Below are 26,853 nucleotides of genomic sequence, written 5' to 3'. Positions count from 1 at the left end.
CAACTTTAAACCAAATACACATTCCTTACAAGACTCGTCACGGCACTTTTGAGGCAATTGATCAACGTTTTTCACTCAATTTTTCAGTTTGACAGTTGCCGAGTTGAGCCAAAAAAGCTAAAAAGACGTTGATAGTGACGACTCCAACTGTCTTCTGGGGCTATGGCTTCAGCCCCGACGTTGTCACCCAAGTGTTAATGTCTTGTGTAACATGATTGGAAGCAGAAAGAAGGCCCCTTCTTTCTGCCTCGGTGGCAATTACTTATTTCTTATCGGGCGGTTCCTGGATTGGATTCCTCCTGCTTGGGCTGATATGAGTTCTCGTGTCATGGTCCTACACTTACAGACACATCATCCATCAATGGAATGCTGAGAGCGGTATATTCTATCTTCACACAATTACTATAGGTATGTAGGTATAGCTTATGTTCCAAAAGGATCGGGTCTGAGTTGAAATGGCACTTGGCTAGTGGGTAGCAGGAAAGTTGGCCTCCTCAGTCTTAAGTGTACAAACATGAACGACCTAAAGGGTGTTGTCTAAGTAACATAAGCTGACCTACTAATTTCCTCTCTTATTCTCCCAGCAGTCAACTTTTTTGATTCCCTGGGGGCTGGTCATGAAATTGTTTCCCAGTTACCTCCAAAATTAGAAATCAGGCTGTGATGCAACCCAAGATACTCCCAGCATAGCAACCAGAATGTATGGCGCCTGCAGCTCGCTTCTTTTGGTCTTGATACATCTCATTTCTAAGGGGAAGGGAAACAAAAGGACTTATCTGCCTGTAGGCTGTGCTATATAAAATTGACGACACAAGATGAAATCAGGCTTCGGGATCGAATGGATGGCCATGGGTTTTCCAGGTATCACAATAACAATCCTCGTTCTTAAAATATTTCTACAGCCTTGTTCATTCGAACTCATAAACTGTGCTTCCTTGGCTGATTATTTCTCGCCTCAAATTCTGTTCTTCGTCACTCACGCACTGTGCCAAAATGTCCTACAACGACTTGAACAGGTTTGACCTGGTTTCTTATCCTATGGATGAAGTCTCGGTATCTGAGGTATGCAAGTAATGGTTTAGTTTTGCGAACAACTAGTCTGATAATAGTATTCAGGAAGCCGATGATACAAGTCAAGACTTCGATGCTTCGACACGCCACCTGGGTCATCTTTCTATCAAAGACCCGGAAACTCCCCCACCCAATACATTTCATGACCCAGAACCACCGAAGGAAGCTTGCAAGACTGGCAGACTATCAGCTGTAGGCCATCTTTCCTTGTTCCATCTTCCCGCTGTCGCAACCACTTTGATGCTTGTTACATTCTATAGCGTCCACATTCGATGGGGGGGCCTCAGTGATGAGCAATTGAGCTACCTGCAGTTTGCAGCAAAGGGCCATGAAGCACTGATCCTGATATCTTTGACCGATATCTTGATGCATCGGATACGATACAATCTACTACACGAGGAAAACGGTGTTCCGCTTGGCTTCCTTTCATCATCGTTCGTTATCAGCTCTCCTATTTCCTACTTCTTCAGCTGGGAATTATGGGCTACGTTGCTGCGGCCTCACACAAAGTCAAATTATGCCAAGATGAACACACAAGTCACCGATGTCCTCATCATCATAAGTATCATACTCTCTGTTGCGGCCGCACCTCTTTCTGCCATTGTAATACTCCCTCGAAGCGGGTGGTGGCAAATCCACGTACCTATGCATGTGGAAAGCGACATAACCTACATAAATGGACCGTTATGGGAGAGGAATCTCACTTACCACCCCGAATATACATACCTCGACTCGAGCAATGGTCTAGTGGAGGGTTTAGACCGGCTTAGGGATGTCATAGACATCCCGCCTGTTAGTTTGCATAATAGCACACGGCAAATCAGCAATATCTCATTCGCCTCACCCTATCGAGTTATTTCGATTACTCTAGACTTTCCTAGTCTAATAGACCTTCAACAGCAATCGCTTGCGGCTACAACGACTCCCCTGAAGTATGTAGGGGATTTCTATGACATAAGTTGGCAAGGCAGACCTGTCGAGGTACTCACAAGGACTCGGCAGAAACACCTAGGCGATCGTTTCGAATCAGTATGGGATTCGAAGGCAAACTTGACAGAAGCAGAGAAGTGGAAGATGTTTCGACAAGCACCAACAAGTCGATGGAAGCAGCCAATCGTTTCTGTTGAGTGCTCATTTACTAGGATGACGGGAAATACTGCACACTTCGAGTTCAAGTCTAACATTACTGCGAACGATGTACTCCTGAGGACCGAAGACAACAACGACTTCAAAGCATTCCTCGATAATATTAATGAGAGTAAGAAGACAGGAAAAGGCTCTGCTGCCAGATACCTTTTCTTAGATCTACCAGACAATCATGTCAGTGCAGCAATATTGTTCCTCAGAGTGGTTGGCGACCTCGATGAAACCGGACTTTCACTGTGCCGAATACACTCCCGATGGGCCGAAGCCGATACATGGATAGAATACGGCGAATCTGTTTATAAAACCCATCTCGATAACCCTTTGTTTGACGTCGAAGCTCACTTCAGACGATCTGCCGACGCTGACGATCTCATCACAATGAACAAGGATTGGCTCCAGAACACAAGTCGACAGGTACCTTCTTCAAACTCATCATATCATGACATCCTTAACTATTGTACTGAGAAAGACCCATTTCAAATTTCACGATGTCTCACCATTTCTCTCTCGGTATACATGACATATATTTTATCATTGACATCTTCTTGGACGTCTTACAATATAATGTCAGAGTCCTTTCTTGATTCACCACAACCAACTCCGGACGATATTGTTATCTATAAAGAATATTTCGTCGGCGGGTACGGCTATGACTGGAAAAGCAGCCGCACAATCCCTTTCGCATTCTCAATTCTGCTTCTGCATGTTTCGATTGTATTTATTCACATAACAATAGTCCTATGGTCTCGTCATCCGTGGTACAGCTCGAGCTGGGGTAGCTTTGGGCAGATGATGGTTTTGGCACTTCGCTCGAGAGCTCCAGATGGATTAGGCAGTGTCGGTGCAGGTGTCTCGAGTTCTAAAACCTGGAGTACGTCTGTGTCGGTCAGAGTGGTCGGTGATGAGGATCGTTTGGAGATGGTACTCCAGAACGAAAAGGGGGGTCTGTCACAATATCAGGAAGTCGGCGGGGAGGTTGAGGAAGAAGGGTTCGATAGAGGTTCATCTCTGGCACAGCCAGGGGTAAAGTATCATTGAAAGGTGCAGGAAGGCACTGGATAACTGCATGTTCTATTAGTAATGCAAGGAGACAACCATACAAGATTATTATACAAACAAGATTCAGGATTTGTCAGTAACCCATCATTTAAAAACAGACAAACTACTCCGCGGGCTTGCAGTGCATCCGGTTCAGTAGACGGCAGTGTTAGGGTCACTCGATATGGTCTGTTTCTAGACAAGAAGCATTAGCTGCATATTCCGTATTACATTTATTGATTTGATCTTTAGTTTCCCCCCTAATATCGTACTCCAGCAATTCTATCTCTATGAAGTCATATCCTACAGCTTCATACCTCATGTCACTCCTCCGCTGTGCTATCAGAACAAGATCCCACCAAGTGGTAAATCAAGACCAGCACCTCGAAGTAATACCTTCCAAAGCGCAAGTCATATTCTCCTCCCCACGCCACAGTTCCGTCGCCCGCTTTCTTCGAATACAAACGCTTATCCCAGTGCTCCCTCCCAACGTCAGAAATAACTCCACCAAAGATTGTTGCAAAGACGAACAGCGCAGAGGAAGGGGTCGAGGGAGAGAAAGGGCATGTACAACATTATATCCCACGCCGAAGCTCGCCATCATCTTCTTTCACAAAAAAGAAAAAGGAAGTTTGAAAAGTGTGTCTTGCAAACCTGTTACGCCCACTCCTTCCGCTCGCGCTCGTCTTCCGGAACTCCGCCATATGCTAAGGCTGACTGAAACGCTGCACGCTACCATAGACACTTGCCTCGGCAACTAATGATAGTGATAATAATATAAAGTTAACATATATAAAGATCGACTTGGCAAAGAACCTTTCCATGACTATCCGGGCTCTCACCACATGTCATCCCGCCCATCATGCCGACGATCGTTATCATTGTCCTGATACTGGTGGTAGTACTCTTTGGCCCCAGGGCCGTACCCTTCAGGATCATCGTAGCTATAGTCTTGGCGGTTGTTATCATTTCCGTGCTCATCCTCATAAATCTGAGCATCGTCAACATAATCAACCTCTCCACTGCCTGACTCGCCATATTGCACCGCGGCCTTGACATCAAATTAGCAACACGCTAGGCATGTGAGGTTTCAAGTAGTGCTTACCCGATGATAGTCAAAGTCATATTGATCCATGGCTTCTTGAGAATCCTGCTCTTCTTGCGATCTTTGTTGAGCCAAGTATTCTTGTTCTTGTTGCTTTCTTCGAGCTTCCTCCTCCAGTCGTTTTTGTTGCGGCGAAACAGGTACGTTCATTTGAGGATGCATGGCCTGGACGATAGCCAGGTAGCTGTACATGAAATTGCTCAGTAGAACTTGGCTGTGCAGAGGTCGGCGTGGGTTGGCCAGTTTAATGTGAGCCATTCGGTAAATCGCCCTCTCCTCAAGTAGAGGAAATCTTGACCAGTGGTAATCGACATCGGGGACTAGGGGTTTGAACACTGGCTCCTCGGGGACCTTGAGGTGTTGAGTCTTCTTAGAGGCCCGCTCTTTTTCTTCCTTCTTCTTGCTCCCTCCAAAGATGGAAGAGAAGATGCTACCGTCTTTGTCCCTCTTTGAGTCACTCTTGCGGTGGCTTTCTTTCTTGCGCTCTTCTTGTAGTTTGCTTTCTACATTGTCGCGGTCAAGAACAAGACTTTCACGGCCCTTGGGGGCGTTTTTATCGATCGACGTCTGTATGACGTCCAGCCGTGCGTTGTCTTGCCCCCTATCGCCAAGGGATTTGGTCTTGGATTTCTTGCTCTCGTCCTTCTTCTTATCCTTGTCCTCACTGCTCTTGAACCATTTCCAAGCGCTTCCGGATTTAGTCGAGCCCGCCTCCTCATCCTTATCCTTCTTGGATTTCTTGTCTGGTTTTCGCTCTTCTTGAGTTAGTGTCGGTATAAAGGTCAGGCTGTCGGTTCGCGTTGCGCCACTGCCAGGGATGAGTGAAGGGTTCGCTGCAAGATTGTCACTCAAAGACTGGCTTTGGGGATACGAAGATCGGGACGTTTGCTGTTGTGCGGCAGATTGTGGCGCATTCTGTCGGCTAAAGCTTCGTCGGCTACTGCGGCTGGGTTCTTCCTCTATCGGCGGTTCGGGCTCAGACATCCTCTGAGAGACCGGATGAGTTTTTGCGTTCTGCGAAGAAGATCGCTTTGGGAATTTTTGCTGGCTTTGGTCTTGGGTATCCTTATGGGGCGAAGTATCTACTGTTGAAAGACTTGGTGATGATCGGATAGGGAGCTCTTGAAATGTGTCTGAATGGCTCCCATTAGTTCCTTGGGACGCTCCATCGTAGTGTTCAAAATCGTCCAATGACTCCTGAGACAAGTTCTGTGATCTCGTCACCGTTTGGTTCTGCCGTGAGTAGTTGTCTGCCACAGGCTCTGATTGAACCCGTGAAAGGCCATGGCCCGGCGGAGCTTCCAAAGGAGCAAACGTCAAGTCCCCACTAGGTTGCTGACGGTGTCCAGATCGACGAGCAAGGGGTCCGGTGCGTATACTGCCGCCCTTGCGATACGTTGTTCGAGTTGACCTGCGAAGACCCATCCCAGGGGCAGCCGGTAGAATTGGCAAGTCATCTATACTACCCTCGGGTCCGCTTGGTGCTATTTGAGATTCTTGGGCGAATTTCTGTACGGCCCTTGTAGGATCCTTGACGAGTTCTTCCAAGCTGAGTTCATGGCTGTGGCCGCGTGAGCGTTTGCGATCCAATCGGTCAGCGCCATCAACGTAATCGACAGAGCCGCGGTCACTGGAACTATCTATTTGTCGAGACAGCATAGACTTTTTCCGTCTGAGGCCCCCTATTCCCGAGTCGCCTTCGCTGATATCGGTATCGGCAGATAGAAATGAGTCGCCAGACCTTCGTCTTATAGATTGAACTCTATTTTCAAGGAATGATTTGAATTCGCCAGGGGCAAGTTCTGGGTGGACTCTTGCAGGTACCCATAGAAGTCTCGAGGGGTCGTTTTCATCGTCGTCACCGCTTGGTGCTATTGTCGGCATAGCCATTAAAGACATGGGCGGCATATCAGGATCCTTGTTATTTCCAACATCCATCGACAACCGCCGGAGCGCTTGCAAATTACTCAATTCCAGAGCGATATCACTCGGATTGTCGATGTTGGTTAGAGAAAATTGAGAGTCGGCTTGAACATCGCGAAGTGAAATCGTAGGAGACAATGGCGATTTAGGCCCTTGTTCAAACGAGTTGCTGCGCTGGTTTGGAGACAGCTGATGAGGTCTTTTGTTAGGGTCGCCATTAACGGGGGATGTTTCGGTAGCGGAGCCTTCGGAATCAGTCCTCTTGAGTGCCCTCCGTGTGTCAACGGTGAGAAATCTACCATCGGGAGGCGGTCGGGGAAGTGATTCTTGGTATGGTGTTGGGCCTCCGATGAAGCTCAGCGGTCGATTGAGACTCATGGGTCGGCCACCCTCGGATCCTGAATCGTCCTCATCGCCGTACAATGTGCCGATAGCTTCCGTTACATGGTGACTCGGATCGGAAATGGAAAGTTGGCTAGAATGTCCGCGTCTGCTAGCAAAACTGCCGCCAACATCGCCGCGGGGTCGAGATGATGTCTATACCGACAACAAACTAAGATCAGCATGGGTGACGATGGCTTGGCAACTCGCAGCGAAATAAAACAACACAGCGGAAGTTCGCCAAAGACCAGCAATTACAAGCTTCGTGGCAAGAAAATAGACGTTCGTTAAGCATGAATAATGAGACGTACCATCATCGACGGTTGGGTGGGCCTCAACGAGGCTTGCACGCCCACGATTGCCTGTGTAGTTTCCTGGCTTGGCTTTCAAAACGATATTGGACGTTGGGTTCTATGTTACCATGGGCCTCGGTGCACCACGATACAAGCGGCGCAGCTGAGTGAAATGTCGATGGGTCGAATGCGAGAGGTTCGGTCACCTCTTGGGACGGCGTTGTCGTCAAGTCTGTTGTCGCATGGGGAGAACGTCAGGACGAACCGCTGATCTGTATGCCCGCCTTCCGTCAAGGTTCCTAGTGCAAAGTAGTGGAGATGATAGCGTTGATTAGAATCGATTCGGTCGACGTTGTCGTATAAGAACAGATAGGCGGCTACAGCTGTTCTTTTGGAATAAACAAAGAGTCGATCAAGGGAGACAGAAAGTCGAGGTTCGTTCAAACGTCTAAGGCGAGATACAAGTCGAATTGCCCTGGTAAGGGTACCTCTACCTCTGCAATCAAAGGGACGGTACTTTGACCGGGGCATGAGACGTGTCGAGGTCACGTGGCGGGTCGCTTACAGCGGGTCGTCAGGCGCTATCCCCTTATATATCAGCGCTATCCAGCACTAGAGTTGGCGCCCGTCGGGGTGGTTCAGTGCCGCCCAGATGATGGAATGGAACGTGACAATATTGGGCTCTGGATTTGGATGTTGCCCGACAATTGGCTAATACCGGCAGATAGGTGATGGACGGGGTGGAAGCGCTTCAGAAAATATCTAATAATAATTGTTGATTTCTATTTGATCATACATATCCATATTGTGGTATCCGTAGACCTGCATGATACGATCATGTGTCAGGTACCCAAGCAACCCAGTCATTATGGATGCTGCCATGAAGCCTTGCTTCGAGTTTTCTAGCTCGCTGGGTGTCTGTGCTGGGCTGGTTCATGTCCCTGGAATTCCTCGAATCACAACCGAGAGTAAAAGGCCCTGGCAGTGTTTTACCTCGCTTTTCCGGGTTGAGAACGATAAGAAAATGGTTAGTTTCTTGTTTCTTAATGTCCGCAGGTTTCTAGAACCCAGAGATCAAGATTGTCACAGCTTCCAGGGTACGTGGTTGTCCAACTATCAACCTTTCATGGGTAGCTCCCAGTGCTGCTAATGTCGCATTGCGGCTAATATCATTGAGGGGTGGCCATGGTAACAGCACATGAATAATGTGGTCTTATTACCAACTCATGATGAATGTCTTTCCTTGAGGTATAGCTGGCCGCTCCAGGCAACAAAACAAGGGTCAGCGCATACCAGATGACATAGTTGAGTGTCGGAGTTCACGTAATATGTTTTCTGTCGTGAGCTATAATTATACATTAGTGGAACAGGTTGCACAACTCATCACCCGCCCATTGAGCTTCATGACTTGACAAACAGTCTTTTCACAGGTCAAACGGCCCTTGCTGAGGCTACCTGTGTATATTGAACTACGTGAGATGAGATGGCATCTTCGTCTCTAATACTTGGTGGAGACGGTCAGTACCTATGGATGTATGTATGGAGCATCCGAGAGACATTGAACTCTGTTGAGCTAGGTTATCCAACGGCTTTTGACGACGCTTGTAAACGCGCTACATCGCTTTTACAAGCCGAGCACCGTTTTCCCTCGCCGTAATATTATATCTTAATTTTATATGTCCGGAATTTTGAGTAATCTCTTCGTTGATGCGACCCATCATGTCCACAAATCTGTCGTTCGTAGTTATCATAGATTGAATGCTCATGACTGCATGATGGATGGCATGTGGGTGCCAATCCTTGTCTCAGATCAGCACAAGATACTCAAGAGCCAAGATCAGCCCCATGCACCTTTTCGTATCTTACAAGGCCACATTTCGCTGAATATATATGTTCGTATTTTAAAGACAATTTAAATGCATGCGATTATGTGGTATTCCCGCCGTAAAGTATACCTTGGGCTATCACCTCGAGATAGGGTGTTGACGATCGTCCATGATAGACCCAGAAAAAGTAAGCATTCAAACCAAACTTCAACGTTTAAAAGCCCGATCTACCCCGCTGCTTAAGTGCTACATGACTGATATCTCATGCGGGGATATCACCAATAACTGGATAGGGCAACCCGGTAGTTACAGATTAACACTGTTTACAGTCTGATTGATACCGTAGATGTTTCAATCCATTGAATGGAGACTCCAGCTTGGGTGGTAAACCGTAAATAGGAAGCCAAAAATGAATTGGCAGGTCTGTTGGACAGGCCTCAAAGGTAATCATGAGACTCGTCAATAAAATTCTGAGGGACAAACAGCGTAACAATGGTCTATGCATGCATGTGCTTTACTAGACTCAGTTGCGCAAAAATGATCTGCAGGATAAACGGCGTCTGAGCTGGCCAAACATGTACAAGAGGCGCCGTAACACGAAGTTTGTACAAAGAACTGAACGACAAGTCAAATACTTGTGGTTGACATGACTAAAGAATTGTGTCGGTTACTAAATAAATAAATAAAAATGCTAAGATTATGATTGAGCTCACATAAACATTTATACAAACATCTTTACTTTATCTGCTGTCAGAGTCGTTAAATTTTATTCTTTTCTCATTACATTGTTCAGGGTAGCATCAATGCCAAAACGGTATCTCTCACAATAAAACGGAGGTCAACAAACGGTGTAAGCACCGAGCATTAACCGATCTAGTGCGCCATTGAGATAGAGCTCCCCTGGTCTAACTCAGCCAAGTGGACAAGTCTTCGTCACAGGTAGGAGCTGATGGAGCTAATCCTAAAGAGGGAAAGGCGTTGGCTCCCGATTCTTGGGGCCACCTAGAAATTATCTCTACCTGTAACCAGTCAGCCAGCAGCCAGCAGCACCAACCAGCCTTGCTACCTAGACCTAGACCTAGAGCTGTGAAAATCCACCTCCCCGTGATTGCCTCCCTGTCTTCAATTCCTCATCATCACCTCTTTTGATACCCATTCATACCCTCTACTCGAGCTCTATTCCCGCCAACAGAGCTTTTATCCTCCTCACCCGCGCCATTACCCGACTACGCGAATTCCCCGATCGATTCCGAGCGCATAGAATCAGTTGATTGATAGAATGGCTGCTGTGAGTGCTACCTCAATGACATGGCCCCTTCTATTATCTGTGATTTGCCCATCCACCTCGCACTGCACATGGGCTTTTTCAAGCAACCTCCAACTTCGCGCCATTTGCAACACCTTGCCGGATAATTTGAGATCGAGTTTACCCTGTTCGCTTCATTCAAATGGCCTTGCTATTTCACATGCGTTCTCCCCGCTCGCGTGTTGTTTCGCCGTTGCGCCCCCGTTGGTTGGCCTCAACCTCGAAATCAGCAACTCCACGTTACTATGAACCTCTGGACGAGTGTCGTCATATCGGCCGCACGATAGCCTTGATGGAAACAATAAGCTAATCAATATCAAATAGCAGCGACCGTACAATAACACGGGTTCAGGCTACCTCCCGAACGGTGCGACCGGCGGTCTACCTCCCACCGGTGCCGCACCACTCTTGCCAAACCAGGGCCGCGTTCTCCAGACTGGCCCTCTAAGGGTTCTGTGCATTGCCGATGTTCGAGGTCAGTAATTATAAAGAGCTTAAATGAACGAGCGCTAAATACTGTTATAGGAAACTTGAGATCCCTCAACGATCTTGCGAAGCAGGCCCGAGCCGACCACATCATCCACACTGGTGATTTCGGTTTCTACGACGACACTTCCTTGGAGCGAATCGCCGAGAAGACCCTCAAGCATGTTGCTCAGTACTCTCCTTTGATTTCCGAGCCCGTCAAGAAGGCCATCCAACAAGGTGGCCCCGGCCCTGTCAAGAATCGGTTCCCCCCTAATGAGCTTCCGCTCTCCGAGTTGCCCCTCCTCATCAGCGGCGAGGTCAAGCTTGATGTTCCTGTCTACACTGTCTGGGGTGCCTGCGAAGATGTCCGAGTATTGGAAAAGTTCCGAACAGGCGAGTATAAGGTACCTAACCTGCACATTATTGACGAGGCTCGATCAATGCTACTGGAGGTTGGCGGTGTCAAACTACGACTGCTTGGTCTTGGCGGTGCTGTTGTCATGCACAAGCTGTTCGATAACGGTGAAGGCCGCACTACTATTGCTGGTGGCCAGGGAACTATGTGGACGACTCTCTTGCAAATGGGCGAGCTTGTCGACACCGCTCACCGTGTTTACGACCCTACCGAAACCCGCATCTTTGTCACCCATGCCTCCCCAGCTCGTGAGGGTATCTTGAACCAGCTTTCAGTAACCCTCAAGGCCGACTTTTCCATCTCTGCCGGACTTCACTTCCGATATGGCAGCTCTTATAACGAGTTCAGCGTCAACCCTACTCTCGACCATTACCGAGGCAAGCTTGCCGCCTCCAAGGCTTCTTTCAATGATGTGTGGGAGACAGTCAAGGGTGAAGTGGAACCTGCCATTCAACAGAATGAGGCTCAGCAAAACCTCTTGAAGAACGCCCTTCAGATCGTTGAGAAGATGCCTACCACCGCTGCTGGTGGAAACCCCTTTGGCGGCCCTGTTGCTGGCCAGGCTTCTCTTGGACAGGTTGACGAGAGTGCTTTCAAGAACATGTGGAACTTTAACCTTGCTGATGCTGCTTTCGGTTACCTGGTCCTCGAGATCCAGGATGGCCGTATCGGTACAGAGATGCGGGCTCAAGGCTTCAACTTCTCCCACCGAGGTGCCAAGCAGCAGCCCGGCGTCCCCCCTACTACAGCTGGCCCAGCTGGCATTCCCTCGCCCGCCCCTCCCTCTACCCAGTCTAGCGCTCCCCCTCCTACCAGCAGACAGCCTTCAGCAGTTCAGGCTAAGCCTGCCGTCGCGACTCCTCTCCCTGGTCCCCCCAAGCCCGCCACCCCTCAGCCTGCCCCAACCTCAATCAGTCCTGCTCCGTCCGCCAATAACAAGGAGACAGAGAAGACCTCAGCTTCGGCTGGTGCTAATGGCTCAGCCCATGCTCCCGAACGTGTCTCTTCTCCCGCCCCCAAGACGCCCGCCTCCGACATTATTGGACTCTTCATTATGAATGTTAGCACCGAGGAGCAATGTCGAGACCTTTTCAACGACGAGGACAAGCACAAGATCTTGAAGGTTGACAAGTGGGGTAACTCCAACAAGGTTGTTCAATTCAAGACAATTGAAGACCGCGACGCTGCCCTGGACAGACTTCCCGATGATGTGAAGACTCGGACTCAAGAGGACCGATCTAAGCCTCTGGTCAAGGTCTTCCAACACCGCGAAAACAAGACATACGCCAACCGAGGCGGAGCTGGCAACTGGGGTGCCAGTGGACGCGGCGGAGCCACCAACACCAGCGGCTATCGTAGTGCAGGAGGCGCCAGTGACTCTGAATCCAACCGACGTGGTGGCCGAGGTGGCCGCGGCCGAGGCGGAGATCGCGGTGGTCGCGGTGGACGTGGACGAGGCGGCCTCAAGGGAGACACATCATCTCCTGCTGCCGCTCCCTCAACACCCGCTGCCGAATAATACCATACTCAAGACCGGAGTGTCGTTACAGACTCTTTGTAAGGCCATGACTTATGACCGTGGCCTTGTTACTTAAACTTGCCACTTTTTTTTCTGGCATCACCTATTTGTCTCGCCTTTGCCTGAATTGGCAATGGCGCAAGAGACAGGAAAACCGAGAGACGTTCTAACGCCCTCGTTTTTATGTATCGTGTACCTAATGAGATTTCGAAACCACTTACCCTTATATCGAGGGCGTGGCTTTAGTTTTGACATGTACGGAGTTCAGTTGCGAAGAGAATTTAAAAATATCGTTCTGGGCCCTGAACGCACGTCATGGACGTGGATGTGCTGATGATGTTCATGGGAGGCGGGGTTAGGGGATAGGGTCGAGGGCGATCTGGAATGAATTAACTTCCTATTTATACACTGACAGACTCCCTGGTTGACTACTCGTGATATATCGTGACTGCGATGGACTATTTTACAGACTAAATTACATTGCGTGCATGACCCATCTTATACAGGCTTCATGCCCTTGTGAATAGCGGCAATGCCACCAGTAAGATCCTCATAACCCTCACCAGCGACAACAAAGCCGGCGTCCTTGATCATATCCCTGAACTGGGTTTGGCTTGGGAATCTTTCGATACTCTCGACCAGATATTGGTAACTGTCTCGGTCACCAGCCACTAGTTGACCGATCAAGGGGATACCCTTGAAAGACCACTGCTTGTAGATGGTGTTAAATATAGGGTGCTTGTCAACCTTTGAAAACTCGAGACAAGCGAACACACCACCAGGCTTGAGAACTCTGTGAGCCTCCTTCAGCGCAGCAGGGATGTTGGAGAAGTTGCGGATACCAAAGGCAACAGTGTAGAGGTCGAGAGAGTTATCCTCGATTTGGGAAGGCAGTACTTCGGCATTGGCCTCTAGAAAAGAGAGGGCGGACTGGTGGGATGCGGGAAGGGCAAGGGAACGCTGGCGACCAACTCCCAGCATGTCCGGGTTGATGTCGGAGATGATAACGGAGACATTGGGATTGCAATTGAACTCGTGAGCGTGCTGAAGGTGGCGGAAGGCAATATCACCAGTTCCGCCAGCGACATCGAGAATGCGCTGTGACTGTCCAGGGGGGTTCGTAGCACCAGGGTTCAGAGAAGAGATAAAGTAGTCTCTAAAGAATCAATTGTTAGAATTGCGCTAGTAACATCATATTAGAGGCTTGACGTACTTCCATAGACGGTGGATACCCAAAGACATGAAATCGTTCATCTTATCATACGTCTCGGCAACACTGGTAAACACACCAGCAACACGCTGCTGCTTCTCGGCTTCGGTGACGGTCTCATAGCCAAAGTGGGTAGGTCGATCAGATGTAGGGGTTTGGTAGTTCTTGCGGACAACGTTTGCAGAGGAAAAGGGTCGGACAAAGGTTTGATAACATCTTGAAGGGTTCAATGAACGGGAAAAGCCCCGGAGAGCTGTTCGTGAGGCCATTGCGATTGTACTTGGGGGCCTCGGAGGTGCTGGGAAGCTCTGGTTTGAAGTCAGTTCGAAATCATACGAGGCTGAGAGATGGAAATTTGCTGGTGGGGCTATAGATGTGGCGCTGCAGCCTTGTAGCCACAGTGGCGGTGTTGTCTTCGATATGTCGAGTTGGGGATGAGCCCAGAATGGATTCGTGATATGAGTTTGGTCTTACCTTTAGACTGTATCTCCAGTGTTGGCGACGGCAGAGTCGTCTTTACCGCGCTTCTCTTGAGTATGGGTGAAGATGGCGCGGACAAAGACCTGTACTTGGCTTCTGAGGTACAATGCGATACCAACAAAGACGATGAAGAGAGTGAGGAGGAGAAGTGCGATCGAAACAGCAGGCGGGACTGACATTGTTTCGCGTTACGTGAAAGCTGGTAAAGACGATGCGACAAGACTTGGTGTTTTGGAATCACTATTGCAAATGAGTGTAATGAAGATATCGAGATTGTTGTTTTATTCAATTCAGAATCTACGTAGCTGGCAGTCAAGTAAGCTGTTTACTATGTCAACAAATGATGCATTTTGCTGGTTGCTATGGTGCGTATCATTTAGATTTTTTGGCACTGCCAGACAGCCGTTGACAGTTACAGACTTAAAGAAGCCAAAGGGTCTAAAATTGGGATGCATCATGGAGATCTGGAGTTTATCGTGATTGTGGGGTAACGATAAGAATTGCGGGGAAGGATAAGTAGGGGATCTTATGGATATCATGGGCTTCGTTGCTGGAATTTTAGAAAGTCGACTAACTGGATTGCCAAGAGTGTCTTCTTTAAACATCATGGGAAGGATTCGAGAAGTAGCCAATGGCGTTGCTGAAATAGTAGCAAGCCTCTAGAGTCAATTGTTGGCTGAAGGTGCCGAGTATCGTCAAACCACGGCTTATTTACATCTCGGCTCATACGGTTGGTGTCGGCTCAGGATGACGTCGCTTCCTCACGGTATCAGACATGGCAACCCCTCGGTAATACACTCTGCTATCTATCTTACCGTGTTATTGAGTTCTAGCCACTTGAATAAAAGAAAACATAGCCCAGGTCTCAATTGAATCTCCATCAAACAAGCACATACACATCCATCATGAAGTCTCGAGCTCTACATCAGGTCGCCTTAAGGAGAGCCATCCTCTCCAGACCGCATGTAACACCCCTTGCTATTCGATCAGCGAGCAGCGTATCGCAGCGACCTAATTCGAACTTTGTCTCGTTCCCCGGTGCATTGAAGAGCGCATTCACAAGCAACCTCAAATTCGAATCTCCCGAGTCGTATCCTGCATTGTCGACGTACCGCGTTGTAGATCAGCATGGAGTAGTTGTGGATGAATCGTTCAAGCCAGATATCTCCAATGAGGAGGTTATCCGCCTCTATAAAGATATGGTGTTTATCTCGATTATGGATCTGATAATGTTTGATGCGCAAAGACAAGGTCGACTCAGCTTTTACATGGTGAGCGCGGGCGAGGAGGCTGTCAGTATTGGCAGCTCAAGCGTGCTGGATCGAGAGGATGTTATGTTTACGCAATATCGAGAGCAAGGCGTGTTCAAGGAGCGAGGTTTCACAGCAAAGGACTTTATGGGCCAATTATTTGGCAACGTACGGGATCCAAGCCGAGGACGCAGTATGCCTGTTCACTATGGAAGCAAAGAGTTGAATATTGTGAGTACTTCCTGATTCAGAACAAAGAAGCACAGTCTAATGCGAAGACAAGCACTCCGTTTCATCGCCATTAGCGACACAACTTCCCCATGCTTCAGGGGCTGCATATGCTCTAAAGATGCAAAAACTCCAGAACCCCAGCTCCAAGGCTCGAGTGGCTGTGGCATACTTTGGTGAAGGCGCTGCGAGTGAAGGAGATTTCCACGCTGCTCTTAACATTGCAGCTACGCGAGCTTGTCCTGCTATCTTCATCTGCCGAAACAACGGATACGCCATTTCAACACCTACGCTAGATCAATACCGCGGTGATGGTATTGCCAGCCGAGGTATTGGTTACGGTATTGACACCATCCGTGTTGACGGTAACGATATCTGGGCAGTCCGAGAAGTCGTAAAGAAGGCCCGCGAAATGGCCCTCGAGGACGGCGGCAAGCCAATCCTAATCGAGGCCATGACCTACCGTGTCTCACACCACAGCACATCCGACGACTCATTCGCTTACCGTGCGCGCGTCGAAGTTGAAGACTGGAAGCGCCGCGATAACCCCATCACACGTCTGCGCAAGTGGATGGAGGCTCAGGGGATCTGGGACGAGGCCAAAGAGAAGGAGGCCCGGACTGACCTGCGAAAGGAGATTCTGAAGGCGTTTAGCGAGGCGGAGCGGGAGAAGAAGCCACCGATGCGAAGCATGTTTGAGGATATGTACGAGGAGATGACGGATGACTTGAAGGCTCAGATGAAGGAGCTCAAGGAGATGTTGGACAAGTACCCTGAGGAGTATGATGTTTCTGAGTTTGAGGGTGGCAAGGATACCTTGAAGCCATAGGGACGGTGAATAATGCTAGACTATATGCCATTCATAATTAAATAAATAAAAAATCAAATGGCAATTTAATCGTCGGGTTGACTAAGTGTTGGCTCGTTCAACAGTTTCACTCATCATAGCTCAGTGTGCCTTGTCCTTTCAAATGCATAACTTTACTGACGAGTATTGAACCAAGACATTGAAACGTCACCCAGTTTAAATCCTGTAAATACAGAATGAAAAGTGTTCTTCTTCCTTTTTTTCTCTTTCAAGTTGGAAAGTGTTGGGGGGAAAAAGTCGATATTGAACTTCAGAAACAACAATATCCTCAAAGCGAAATGAATGCCGTCCACTATTATTATACAGAGTGTTGTGTCAGCATTAGACTTTGGAAATCGTGGAAAATCACCCCACGCATAATGCCGTTGAGAAATTCGAATAAGATGATTAGTGGAAATTTAAATAATAAGCTTCTATTTAACATAAAACTGCTGCTTGATGGCAGTGACACACCTATAATTGCATATTGTTGAATGGCCATATGTTTGCAGACGGGGAAATGCTACCAGTACCGAAATGACTCATTCAGATACCTCCAAATAACGGGAACAGATGGAAGCCAACGCTTTGTTCTGATAATGGCTTGTAATAGCAACGGCCTTGAATCCGTTCCATGGATTTCGACTTCTTATATAGGGTGCGTTGAGGCTCTATCATCTGGCCGTGCAATATCCGATGTTGATGACTGCATGTTTTAGCGTCAATTGCAGTGGGTTTGTAGGGGGCGTGATGGATGCCGCTACAAATGAAGCTAAGCGGGCCGCTCCACAATGCAAGATCTCTCGCAGCTGCACCTTGATAATGTTATGAATGGGAAAAGTCAGCTTTGGGACGCGTGCATGGCATCATCAGATCAGGGCATGGCTGACTCAAGATGATAGTAATGACGTCCATCAACAAGAAAAGAAAGTGGGTGTATTGAATTATTCATCAACTGGAGCGTGAAAAAAAACTCTGAAACTCTATGGAGAAGACACGCTCATGTTGGCTGCGACTTTGCCTTGTGATATTGGATCCCATGCTCCATCTTTCTTAGTCGTGATAAACACAGACAGGCCTGCCCCTCCTCTGTCTGATCTCTGAAGCCTGAACCTGGCACAGTGCACGTTTGCAGTTAATAAGGCGGATTTGGGACGATTCACAGTGTTTCCTGGGCGTGTCTTGTTTAACATAAACGCAGAGTTATTGGATAGACGACAAGAAAAGACCCCAGCTTTGCTGCAAACGTGGGTAGTAGCGCTGTAGGTGGCCTCTGCTAGGACGTCCTCCAGGGCCGCAGATATAGTGGAGTCGACACCACCTCACACACGTCAACCGTTTAACCATGAGGCGCCCATCCATCCATACATCAACCTCCCTCAGACCCGACTCGTATCTGTAAACCCAAAAACACCACTCACTTCCCTCATCCTTCTACCTTGTTCCCTCCTTTGATCGAGACCTGTATCCTGTAACTTCAAGTCTTCCCTTCATCCATCGCAAATTGAACCGCACACCTAAGCAAACTATCCCCTCACCGTAACTAACCATCCCGCTCTGTCCACTTCCGTCTCATCATTTGTCTATCGCCAGGCTTGCTCGACATCGGAGAGAGGAATCACGACCCCGCCGCGCTCGCGCCCGCCCACTGCCTTCCTGATGGCGTAGGTCGTCTGGGCATGGCAGAACGAACATCGGCAGGTGATAACGAAGTGCGACTTCCTTCTTCTACCTCGACAACCTCGACTGCTACTTTCTTACCCGCTACCGCCACTACAGCTACAGGTCCCCAGAGGTAGGGCCAACCCTTTTTAGCCATCTTCAATCCTTGATCTTCTTATCTGCCACTTCACTTCACTTTTTCCTTCATTCACCTTGTATTATCCGTCATCGCCTTGCGCAGCAGTCACCGCATCATTCACACTTGCCTTTGCCCACACAAGAACGGGAACGGGAACGGCTTCAGCACCCTCGTCATCCCAGCACTGACCGACACTGGCCGTCGTTGTCGTTGGCGTTGGAGTTGGGCTCGTGGTTGCTTTACTTCGTTGCTGATTCACGAATATTCGAGACAATAACTCCATTTACCCTTCCCACCCAAGTCGCCGATCCGTCCGTAGTCAATCGCTGCTTTCATATCCGTGTTTAATGGTCCGCCTGGTGCTTGGCCTATTGGTTGAAAACCTACAACCTACAACCGTTTGCTAAGCCTTCGGATATCTGCCCTCGACCAGGGAAGAACCCAGGCGACCACAAGCAAACAAACATTTATCTCTGAAGCAATTGGCTTTCGGTCGCGGCTCGTGCTTGTGCTTCCCTCACCTCATCTCCATTTCATCTTCTTCGTGCAACACACGCCGGCCACACCTTTGACACTTCCTTAATCTGCTTTTTCTTCCAGATGCATCGTCAGTACAAAGCTTACGACAATTATGTCTTCTAGAATCACCAGATCTTCGGCCCGTCAAGCAGCGAGTCAGGCAGCCCAAACCAACAATTTTGCTCCTGCCGCTGCTGACGTCCCGACCACCGCAGCCTCCTCTACCCCAGCCTCACGCAAGCGAAAAGGGCTCGCTACTGAGAAGAGCCCCAACACCGCATTGTCATCCGGATCTTCAGGTCGACGGTCCAAGAGACAAAAGATTCCCGAAGCGGCTCCTCCCTCCACCAACAATAACAATCACCAACCAGCACCTAGAGCCAGGCGAAAGGGAAAACCCGCCGCAGAGATGGATAGCCCAGAGTAAGTGCCGGGTGCCGGCTGGTCCAAGTTGGTCATTTGGAAGCGACATGCTAACATTCTATCAGAAACAACAGGCCCGGATCTGCGAACCCCGCCGAATCTTCTATTCCTTCCGGCTCTTCCAGCCGAAAATCCAGCCGCTCCAAGAAGCCCACTGGATCTACACAAGGTTAGTAGGAAACATAGAAGCCTGGTGAACAACCGCAGAACTAACCATGAACCCAGAGTCAGCACAAGGCTCGACCCTAACCACACGAAGATCGAAACGAAACCTTGATAGCGCAGTCGATCAAGATACGCCAATGACGGGCACCGACGAAAACAGAGACCCGGGACCACCGCCACCTCCTCCCCCTCCCGTTGACCACCACGACGATGACGATAGTGAAGAAAACGATGAAGATGACGACGAGGAAGGATCACGAAGATACGACGATGACGATGACGACGATGATCCCTTTGGCGGGTTCGGTGGCCCTCCTGGCAGTTTGGGTAGCACTTTGAGAGCGTTGACGGGGATGATGTCTGGCCTCACATCGCGATTCAGGGAGCTCCTTCACAATCTACGGGTAGACGACCTCTCTGTGCAGCTAATAGCCCTGCAGGAGCTTTCAGAGATTCTTCTGGTATCGAACGAAGACAATCTTACTGGCCATTTCTCGCCAGATGCATTCGTCAAGGAGCTGGTTACACTCATGAACAAGGAGGAAAGCCCCGAGATAATGCTGCTAGCTTGCCGGTCTCTAGCAAACTTGATGGAGGCTTTGCCCGCCAGTGTTGCAAACGTCGTATATGGAAACGCCGTTCCCGTACTGTGCCAAAAGCTCCTCGAAATATCCTTTATCGATTTGGCCGAACAGGCTCTAAGCACGCTGGAAAAGATTTCGGTCGAGTATCCTACAAGCATCGTTCGGGAGGGAGGACTTACTGCGTGCCTTTCATACCTCGACTTCTTTGCCACAGGCACTCAACGAACCGCTGTCACGACCGCCGCCAACTGTTGTCGCAACATTCCTGAGGATTCTTTCCCAGTTGTGCGGGATGTTATGCCCACACTTCTTAACGTTCTCAATAGTAACGATCAGCGTGTTGTCGAGCAGGCCTCGCTCTGTGTGTCGGGTATAGTGGAGAGCTTTAAATACCACCCTCACAAGCTTGAGGAACTTGTCAGCGTGGATCTTCTTCGTGGTGTGCTGCGTCTTCTGGTTCCTGGCACTACCAACATGATTAGCTCCAGCATCCATACTCAATTCCTTCGGGTTTTGGCTTTCACTGCGCGAGCCAGTCCTCGCCTTTCTGCCGAGCTTTTCAAGCTCAACGTGGTGGAGACACTGTACCAGATTCTGACAGGAGTATCACCACCAAGTGGTACTGAGGATGTCGCCTCAAAGCTGGATAGCGTTGTAATCATGCAGGCCCTTATTCACCGTCCCCGAGAGCAAATTATCGAGACTCTCAATGTCATTTGCGAACTTCTTCCTAACCTGCCGCGGAACGCCGACCCATCTTTCGGAGATTTCGTCGAGCTTATCGCTTCTACAGAGCCACCACACCCAGTATCCAGTGGAGGACGAAACCGCAGGACCACAAACGAGAAACGGATCGAGCTTTTGGAAGATTGCAAAGACGAAGTCCGTCGGTTTGCTCTTATCATCTTTCCTACTTTGACAGACGCCTTCTCTAGTACTGTCAACTTGAGTGTCCGCCAAAAGGTACTCACAGCGCAGCTCAAGATGCTCTCCAACCTCGACGAAGACATCCTGGTAGAGGCTTTGACTCCTGTTCCCTACGCCTCCTTCCTCGCCTCTATTCTTTCGCAACAGGATCATGCATCTCTCGTCATGCTTGGACTCCAAGCAGCCGAACTCTTGCTGAGCCGCCTCGACAAGATCTATCGCTACCAATTCTACCGCGAAGGTGTCTTCCTGGAAATCAACAAGATCGCCGAAGAGGAGGATCCAGTTGAACCAGAGCCGGAGAAAAACGAAAAGTTGGAGGGCGACGATGGACGAACCGCGGAACAAGCGAACGAACACTCTTCGGAGCATGAGTCTGAGCATGATGAAGATGAGGAGGATGAGGAACGCGAGTCATCTGACGACGACGACGATGAGGACGAAGAGAATGATAACGAAAATGGCGATGCAAACAACGATGACATGTCCCCTGTTAGCTCCCGAGGATCTACTGTGTCTCTCGAGGTTCCTCTTGGCCGCTATATCTCCGACGTTCGTTCAATGAAGTCCCGAACCCGAGACGTTGCCAAGAAATTCTTGGAGACCCATGAAACCGAGGGCCACGGACAAGCGATGAAGGCAAAGGCTACAGCTATTCTTGATGCTCTGTCAGAGTTGGCAGGCGAGTTGGAGACCTTCTATCTCAAGCGATCGACCGGAAACATTGTGGCCGATAAAGGGAAGGAACTTTTCGCGAAACTTGCATCATACTTCGATACAGACGTCCTGGAGAGTGTTACAAGCGCAGAGCTTCTGGCATCAGGCCTGGTCCGCGTCCTCCTTGAGATCTTTAGCAATCCTGACGAAGAGCTGGCCCGCGCCGCTCAATCAACCTTCTTGGAAGTCTTCATGGCCTACACTGTTAAGTCAAAGCCCAAAACAGCGACTGCAGAGTCGCCAGCAACGCCTTTCAGCGTCATGATTCACAAGCTTCAGGACTTGCTCAGTAGGTCAGAGCATTTTGAGGTTATCACGGTGCATCACAACACATTCGATGGCAACCACAGCAGCCCTGCCTCTATGCTAGGCAAGCAGATCAGACTTCGTCTTGTTGCTGATGACGAACTCGAGGTACCCAAGCCATACCGAAACATCATGGTGTCAATCCACGCCATTGCGACATTCAAGTCTCTGGATGACTACCTACGGCCGCGACTCAGCATCACCGATAGACCTCGTGGCTCCGCCCGTAGGGACGGAGTCGCTCGAGCACTTGCAGCAATGGCCAGCAGCGCCGGCTTTGCTGGTCTCCCTCTCAGTACCGCAGCAGCAGCTCGACTAGCTGCGGCCGACGCGGGAAACCCATTCGCAGGCACTCCTCCAGTACCCCCGCCTCCTGCTGCCCCAACACCTTCAAGTTCACGAACCCTCCGCAAGTCAAAGTCACAGGCTGCTCCTGCTACACCGGACCAGTCTGCTGGATCGTCTCGAGACAAAGGCTCACTCCGCCGATCCACTAGGCGACATGGCGCCGCCAGCACGCCACCAGCTCCCCGACCTCCTCCAGGTGATGACGAGGAGATGCAGGATACACTTGAGTGTGCTGACGAAAAGCAACTGACAGACGATGATGATATTGGAGAAAGCAGTGCACTGGACGCTATTGTTGGTGAGCTTGAAGAAGACATGGAGGATGAATCGACTCCTGGTGACACTTCGGCTGTCAATATGGAGGTAGCCACTGGCGGCCATGTGACAGCACGCAAAGAAGACGGTACTCGTATTGCGACCCCGACCGCATCTGGGGCGCCCAGTCGTGCCGGAGGAGCACCTGCCGGGGCTCACGGCACACCCACCCCAGCTACGTCATCGTCAAGAGCTATGTCTTACGCCTCTGCTCTTCAGGCTGTACCCCAAGACTGGCATGTTGAGTTCAGTCTTGACAACAAGCTTATCCCCAACGAGACCACCATCTATCGTGCTGTGCACACCTCAGCATCGAACTCGGATGAGCATATCAGCCGAAGTATCTGGTCGACCATACATCCTATCAAGTTTAAACGAGTCCCTGGACCACCCCCCGCAGAAACTCTGTCGTTCACATCCAATTCGGAAGCGGACGGCGAGGACGAGCACGGTATTCCTGCTTCACTCGCAAAACATCCCACAACATCGTCAATTTTGCGACTGTTGAATATCCTTCATGACCTCAACTCGAACATCGAGGATGTCTTGGTCGAGAAGAAGAACAGCGTCATCGGCCTCAATGTTGAGCCGCTGTCTCAATTTGTCAACACGAAACTCACGGCCAAGTTGAACCGCCAGTTGGAGGAACCCTTGATTGTTGCTAGCAACTGTCTACCCAGCTGGGCAGAGGACCTTGCTCGCCTTTACCCGTTCCTCTTCCCATTTGAGACTCGACATCTTTTCCTCCAGTCTACATCCTTTGGATATGCCCGGTCCATGACCAGGTGGCAGAACACTCAGTCAGCAGAAGAGAACCGAAGAGATCGAAACAATGAGAGACCATTCCTCGGCCGACTTCAGAGACAGAAGGTGAGGATATCTCGCCAAAAGATCTTGGAATCTGCCTTGAAGGTGATGGAGCTTTATGGTGCCTCCCAAAGTATTCTCGAGGTCGAGTATTTTGAGGAGGTGGGCACTGGCCTTGGTCCTACTCTCGAGTTCTACTCGACTGTTTCGAAAGAGTTCTCAAAGAAGAAGCTCAAACTGTGGCGCGAGGTTGATTCGAACGATTCGGACGAGTTTGTCTCTGGAGCCACTGGACTCTTCCCCCGACCCCAGAGTGACGAAGAGGCTGGAACACCAAATGGAGAGCGAATCTTGCACCTTTTCAAAATGCTTGGCAAGTTTGTCGCACGATCCATGATTGACTCGCGAATCATCGATCTTCATTTTAACCCTATCTTCTTCCGGATTGGAGATGCCATCACTGGAGTGAAGCCGTCACTGGGAGCTGTCAAGATTGTCGATCCTGGTCTGGCTCGCTCGCTGAAAGCCATCAAGCAGTTTTCCTTGGCCAAGAAAGAGATCGACGAGGACCCTAGCCGTACAGCTGCACAAAAGGTCGCCGATACAGAAAACATCACCATTGAAGGCGTTAAGCTCGATGACTTGTGCCTAGACTTTACTCTACCCGGATACCCGAATATCCAGCTGGAAGACAATGGCTCGCAAAAACGGGTCACTATTGACAACGTAGACACTTACCTAGAGAAGGTTATCGATATGACCCTCGGTTCTGGTGTTCGCCGCCAAGTTGACGCTTTCCGCGCTGGATTCTCACAAGTCTTCCCTTACTCAGCACTCAGTGCTTTTACACCCGACGAGCTTGTCACCCTGTTTGGTCGCGTTGACGAGGACTGGTCTCTAGAGAGTGCGTATACCCTTACATCATTGTGTGATCTTGCTAACATACCACTAGCTCTACTCGATTCTATCAAGGCTGATCATGGCTACAATATGGACAGCAAGACTGTGAAGAATTTGCTTCATACCATGAGTCAATTCAACCCATCAGAGCGCCGAGACTTTTTACAGTTCACGACTGGAAGCCCCAAGCTTCCTATCGGAGGTATGTACAGCCCACACATAATTAGTAATCGGTTTCTAACTTTCTGTAGGATTCAAGTCTTTGACACCAATGTTCACTGTCGTCTGCAAGCCCAGCGAAGAGCCATATACGTCTGATGACTATCTGCCCAGTGTCATGACATGTGTCAACTATCTGAAGCTCCCAGATTACTCTAACGTTGAGGCTATGAAGAAACAACTCTCGACAGCAGTCAAGGAAGGTCAGGGAGCATTCCATCTGTCTTAGATTGGTCTACTTTGTGGGACACTGGATGGCATGGTGCCATACGCCGTTGATCTTGTTTACTTCGACGACTTGGCAGGAAAAGTTTCCATTTTCGCTTTACGCCCTGATGAAACGATACCGCGATGGACTGGAATGATGGAATTAGACAGGGCGTCGTTTTTTGTGTCTACAGAAACACAACATTGCATGGCTTGAGGACTGGCGTCGGACTTTTATCTTCTTTTGATGACAATTGCTGGGATGCGCATGGTAAACTTTTGAAGTCTTTTCTTTCCCATGGGTCAATGAATGGACGGGAAAACATACTGTTGTTAAAATATCACCCTTGAGCAGAGCAACCGGAGATGAAATTGTGTTTGAGCCAACCTTGTGTCACACGGTGAATGAATATGTCAGTGATGTTTGTTCATGTTATTGATATGCATGTTTCCTATTTTCACTCTAACACCACTGCGTTTCGCAAATCCATTTCCATCCATTATCGTAGCCATTATTGTCAGATGGGCTGTAGTTTAACTTAATGTAGCCACACTGTGCACCTGTCACTCGTGTGCAAAAAGGGTTGTTATTCCACCTTGTGATATGGTGGTGTAACTTGTCATCTATCAATGATGACTGCCCGATATGTCAATACTTAGAACAACGACGCTTTTCTTTTTAGGAGAATGCTGTAATGATTGCCATATTTGAAGTGATATGTTCGCTTTGGCATTTATTAGAATGGTGTGTGGCCCACTTCGCCTTTCCGTCCAGGTGATTTATGGTCATCCTAACCAACTGCTCTAATATTATCCACCAACATCCCTCTTTCTTCATCCCAACATCATCTATCAACATAACCTCCGTATCCATTTCAATATCATCCAGAAATATGCCTTCTGCATTTACATTAATTCCATTCCAGACATCAGCAAACCATCTCATAAACCCCAAGCAGTTCCAATACCATCATCTTCTGAGCCGGATCCGTTCTATACAGAAATATACGCGTTAGCCTCTCTCCATCTCGAGTCCATCTTTCATTGTTCTGTGACATTGCGCTGACATACCCTACCCTTGTCACAGGGCTTACTGTGTTCAATTTGGCGAAAATGATCATTCCAGTGTAGCCTGAGCGAGACTCAAAGACTAGAAGGGTCCCATCTTTGGTAGTTAGGGAACTCTATTCACGTTTGAGTCTGTAGCCACTCGATCGAAAACTTGCTTTGCGTCCACAGCTGTACATATGGTCAGTGGATCTCAGGTTCGCAAGGGCACTGACGAATGACTTACAGGTTTGCCCCAAGGACCTGGTATGTGTTTCAACGAGGCTACGTCGACGACCTGCAGTAATGCGTAGATTCAGGTTGGTGGTGCAGTCTCGATACTGTTGTCGTGTGTACCGTGGCAGATGTATGTAGGAAGCGTGATGACGACTCAGTTGCATGCCGGTAGGCATAGAAAATTAAATATGTTATGATCTGTCCATTAGCATAGTTCATCCACTAACCATAGCAACATACCTTCATACTTAGGGACTAATAATAAATTCATCGTCATCCTTTCCACGCTCAACAAAGTCCATCCTGTTTTCCAAATCCGTGATATTATCGATTGAAGTCGTCGCCATAGTAAGGAGCAAACGGCCTACCGATTGAATTAGCAAAACACAGTAGAAGGGGGACTTAGCTACAATAAAACCTCCAACGAACAACAAAGAGCTATAGCAAGCCGGCCTCGCTGCCAGGCGACCTGTGACCTCCAGCCGAGCTGCGAATCCGAGCAGGCCCCTTCCCACAACCCCCGGCTATTCCAGCAAAGGTGACGATCAATCGCGCGCATTCGCGTGGGTATAGTCCGGAATTTTATAAAGGTGTGGCGCCAAGTGCAGGCTTGTTGTAGATTGCGAACGTTGGGGTTAAGAAAGTAACGGCGGTGTTGGTGATAAAGTCAATATTATGAAGAAGGGAGAAATGCAGAGGAGGTGAGTGCTAGGGAGGAGAATGTAAAAGAGATAAATACAGAGCAGGTAAATGCACGCAGAGTACCTCTGTACCTGCTGAGGTGAATGCATGTGAAGCAGGCAGGTGAATGCAGAAGAGATAACT

The 26,853-nt window shown here is 49.1% G+C and overlaps 7 protein-coding genes across 7 annotated transcripts, besides 4 other annotated features; 4 read left to right on the top strand and 3 right to left on the bottom strand.

The window, feature by feature from the left end:
- Positions 1-993: 993 nt before the first annotated feature.
- On the top strand, positions 994-3,255 carry FPSE_09626 (uncharacterized protein; the record flags this gene model as incomplete). Its single annotated transcript, XM_009262743.1, has 2 exons — positions 994-1,062; positions 1,117-3,255. 2 exons carry the CDS (start codon positions 994-996, stop codon positions 3,253-3,255), a joined length of 2,208 nt encoding a protein of 735 aa, XP_009261018.1.
- An 838-nt stretch (positions 3,256-4,093) lies between these two features.
- Positions 4,094-6,981, bottom strand: FPSE_09627 (uncharacterized protein; the record flags this gene model as incomplete). Its single annotated transcript, XM_009262744.1, has 3 exons — positions 4,094-4,306; positions 4,361-6,820; positions 6,976-6,981. The coding sequence occupies 3 exons, from the start codon at positions 6,979-6,981 to the stop codon at positions 4,094-4,096; spliced, it is 2,679 nt and encodes an 892-aa protein (XP_009261019.1).
- A 3,081-nt stretch (positions 6,982-10,062) lies between these two features.
- FPSE_09628 (uncharacterized protein) lies at positions 10,063-12,491 on the top strand (the record flags this gene model as incomplete). Its single annotated transcript, XM_009262745.1, has 3 exons — positions 10,063-10,071; positions 10,414-10,564; positions 10,615-12,491. The coding sequence occupies 3 exons, from the start codon at positions 10,063-10,065 to the stop codon at positions 12,489-12,491; spliced, it is 2,037 nt and encodes a 678-aa protein (XP_009261020.1).
- Positions 12,143-12,246: a mobile genetic element.
- A 498-nt stretch (positions 12,492-12,989) lies between the features above and the next one.
- FPSE_09629 (uncharacterized protein) lies at positions 12,990-14,360 on the bottom strand (the record flags this gene model as incomplete). The annotated part of the gene is made up of 3 exons (XM_009262746.1): positions 12,990-13,647; positions 13,705-14,009; positions 14,184-14,360. The coding sequence occupies 3 exons, from the start codon at positions 14,358-14,360 to the stop codon at positions 12,990-12,992; spliced, it is 1,140 nt and encodes a 379-aa protein (XP_009261021.1).
- A 726-nt stretch (positions 14,361-15,086) lies between these two features.
- FPSE_09630 (uncharacterized protein) lies at positions 15,087-16,488 on the top strand (the record flags this gene model as incomplete). Its single annotated transcript, XM_009262747.1, has 2 exons — positions 15,087-15,662; positions 15,715-16,488. 2 exons carry the CDS (start codon positions 15,087-15,089, stop codon positions 16,486-16,488), a joined length of 1,350 nt encoding a protein of 449 aa, XP_009261022.1.
- Positions 16,489-16,521: 33 nt separating this feature from the next.
- Positions 16,522-16,542: a repeat region.
- A 2,396-nt stretch (positions 16,543-18,938) lies between these two features.
- FPSE_09631 (uncharacterized protein) lies at positions 18,939-24,766 on the top strand (the record flags this gene model as incomplete). The annotated part of the gene is made up of 5 exons (XM_009262748.1): positions 18,939-19,249; positions 19,315-19,418; positions 19,475-24,322; positions 24,371-24,520; positions 24,570-24,766. 5 exons carry the CDS (start codon positions 18,939-18,941, stop codon positions 24,764-24,766), a joined length of 5,610 nt encoding a protein of 1,869 aa, XP_009261023.1.
- Positions 19,612-19,703: a microsatellite.
- Positions 21,308-21,408: a microsatellite.
- A 920-nt stretch (positions 24,767-25,686) lies between the features above and the next one.
- Positions 25,687-26,274, bottom strand: FPSE_09632 (uncharacterized protein; the record flags this gene model as incomplete). The annotated part of the gene is made up of 4 exons (XM_009262749.1): positions 25,687-25,737; positions 25,839-25,928; positions 26,039-26,089; positions 26,269-26,274. 4 exons carry the CDS (start codon positions 26,272-26,274, stop codon positions 25,687-25,689), a joined length of 198 nt encoding a protein of 65 aa, XP_009261024.1.
- Positions 26,275-26,853: the final 579 nt, after the last annotated feature.

Source organism: Fusarium pseudograminearum, chromosome 4, assembly GCF_000303195.2.
Source record: "Fusarium pseudograminearum CS3096 chromosome 4, whole genome shotgun sequence".
Classification (NCBI taxonomy): domain Eukaryota; kingdom Fungi; phylum Ascomycota; class Sordariomycetes; order Hypocreales; family Nectriaceae; genus Fusarium; species Fusarium pseudograminearum.
The sequence above is the reverse complement of the archived record's forward strand: the minus strand, read 5'-3'. Positions and strand labels throughout refer to the sequence as shown.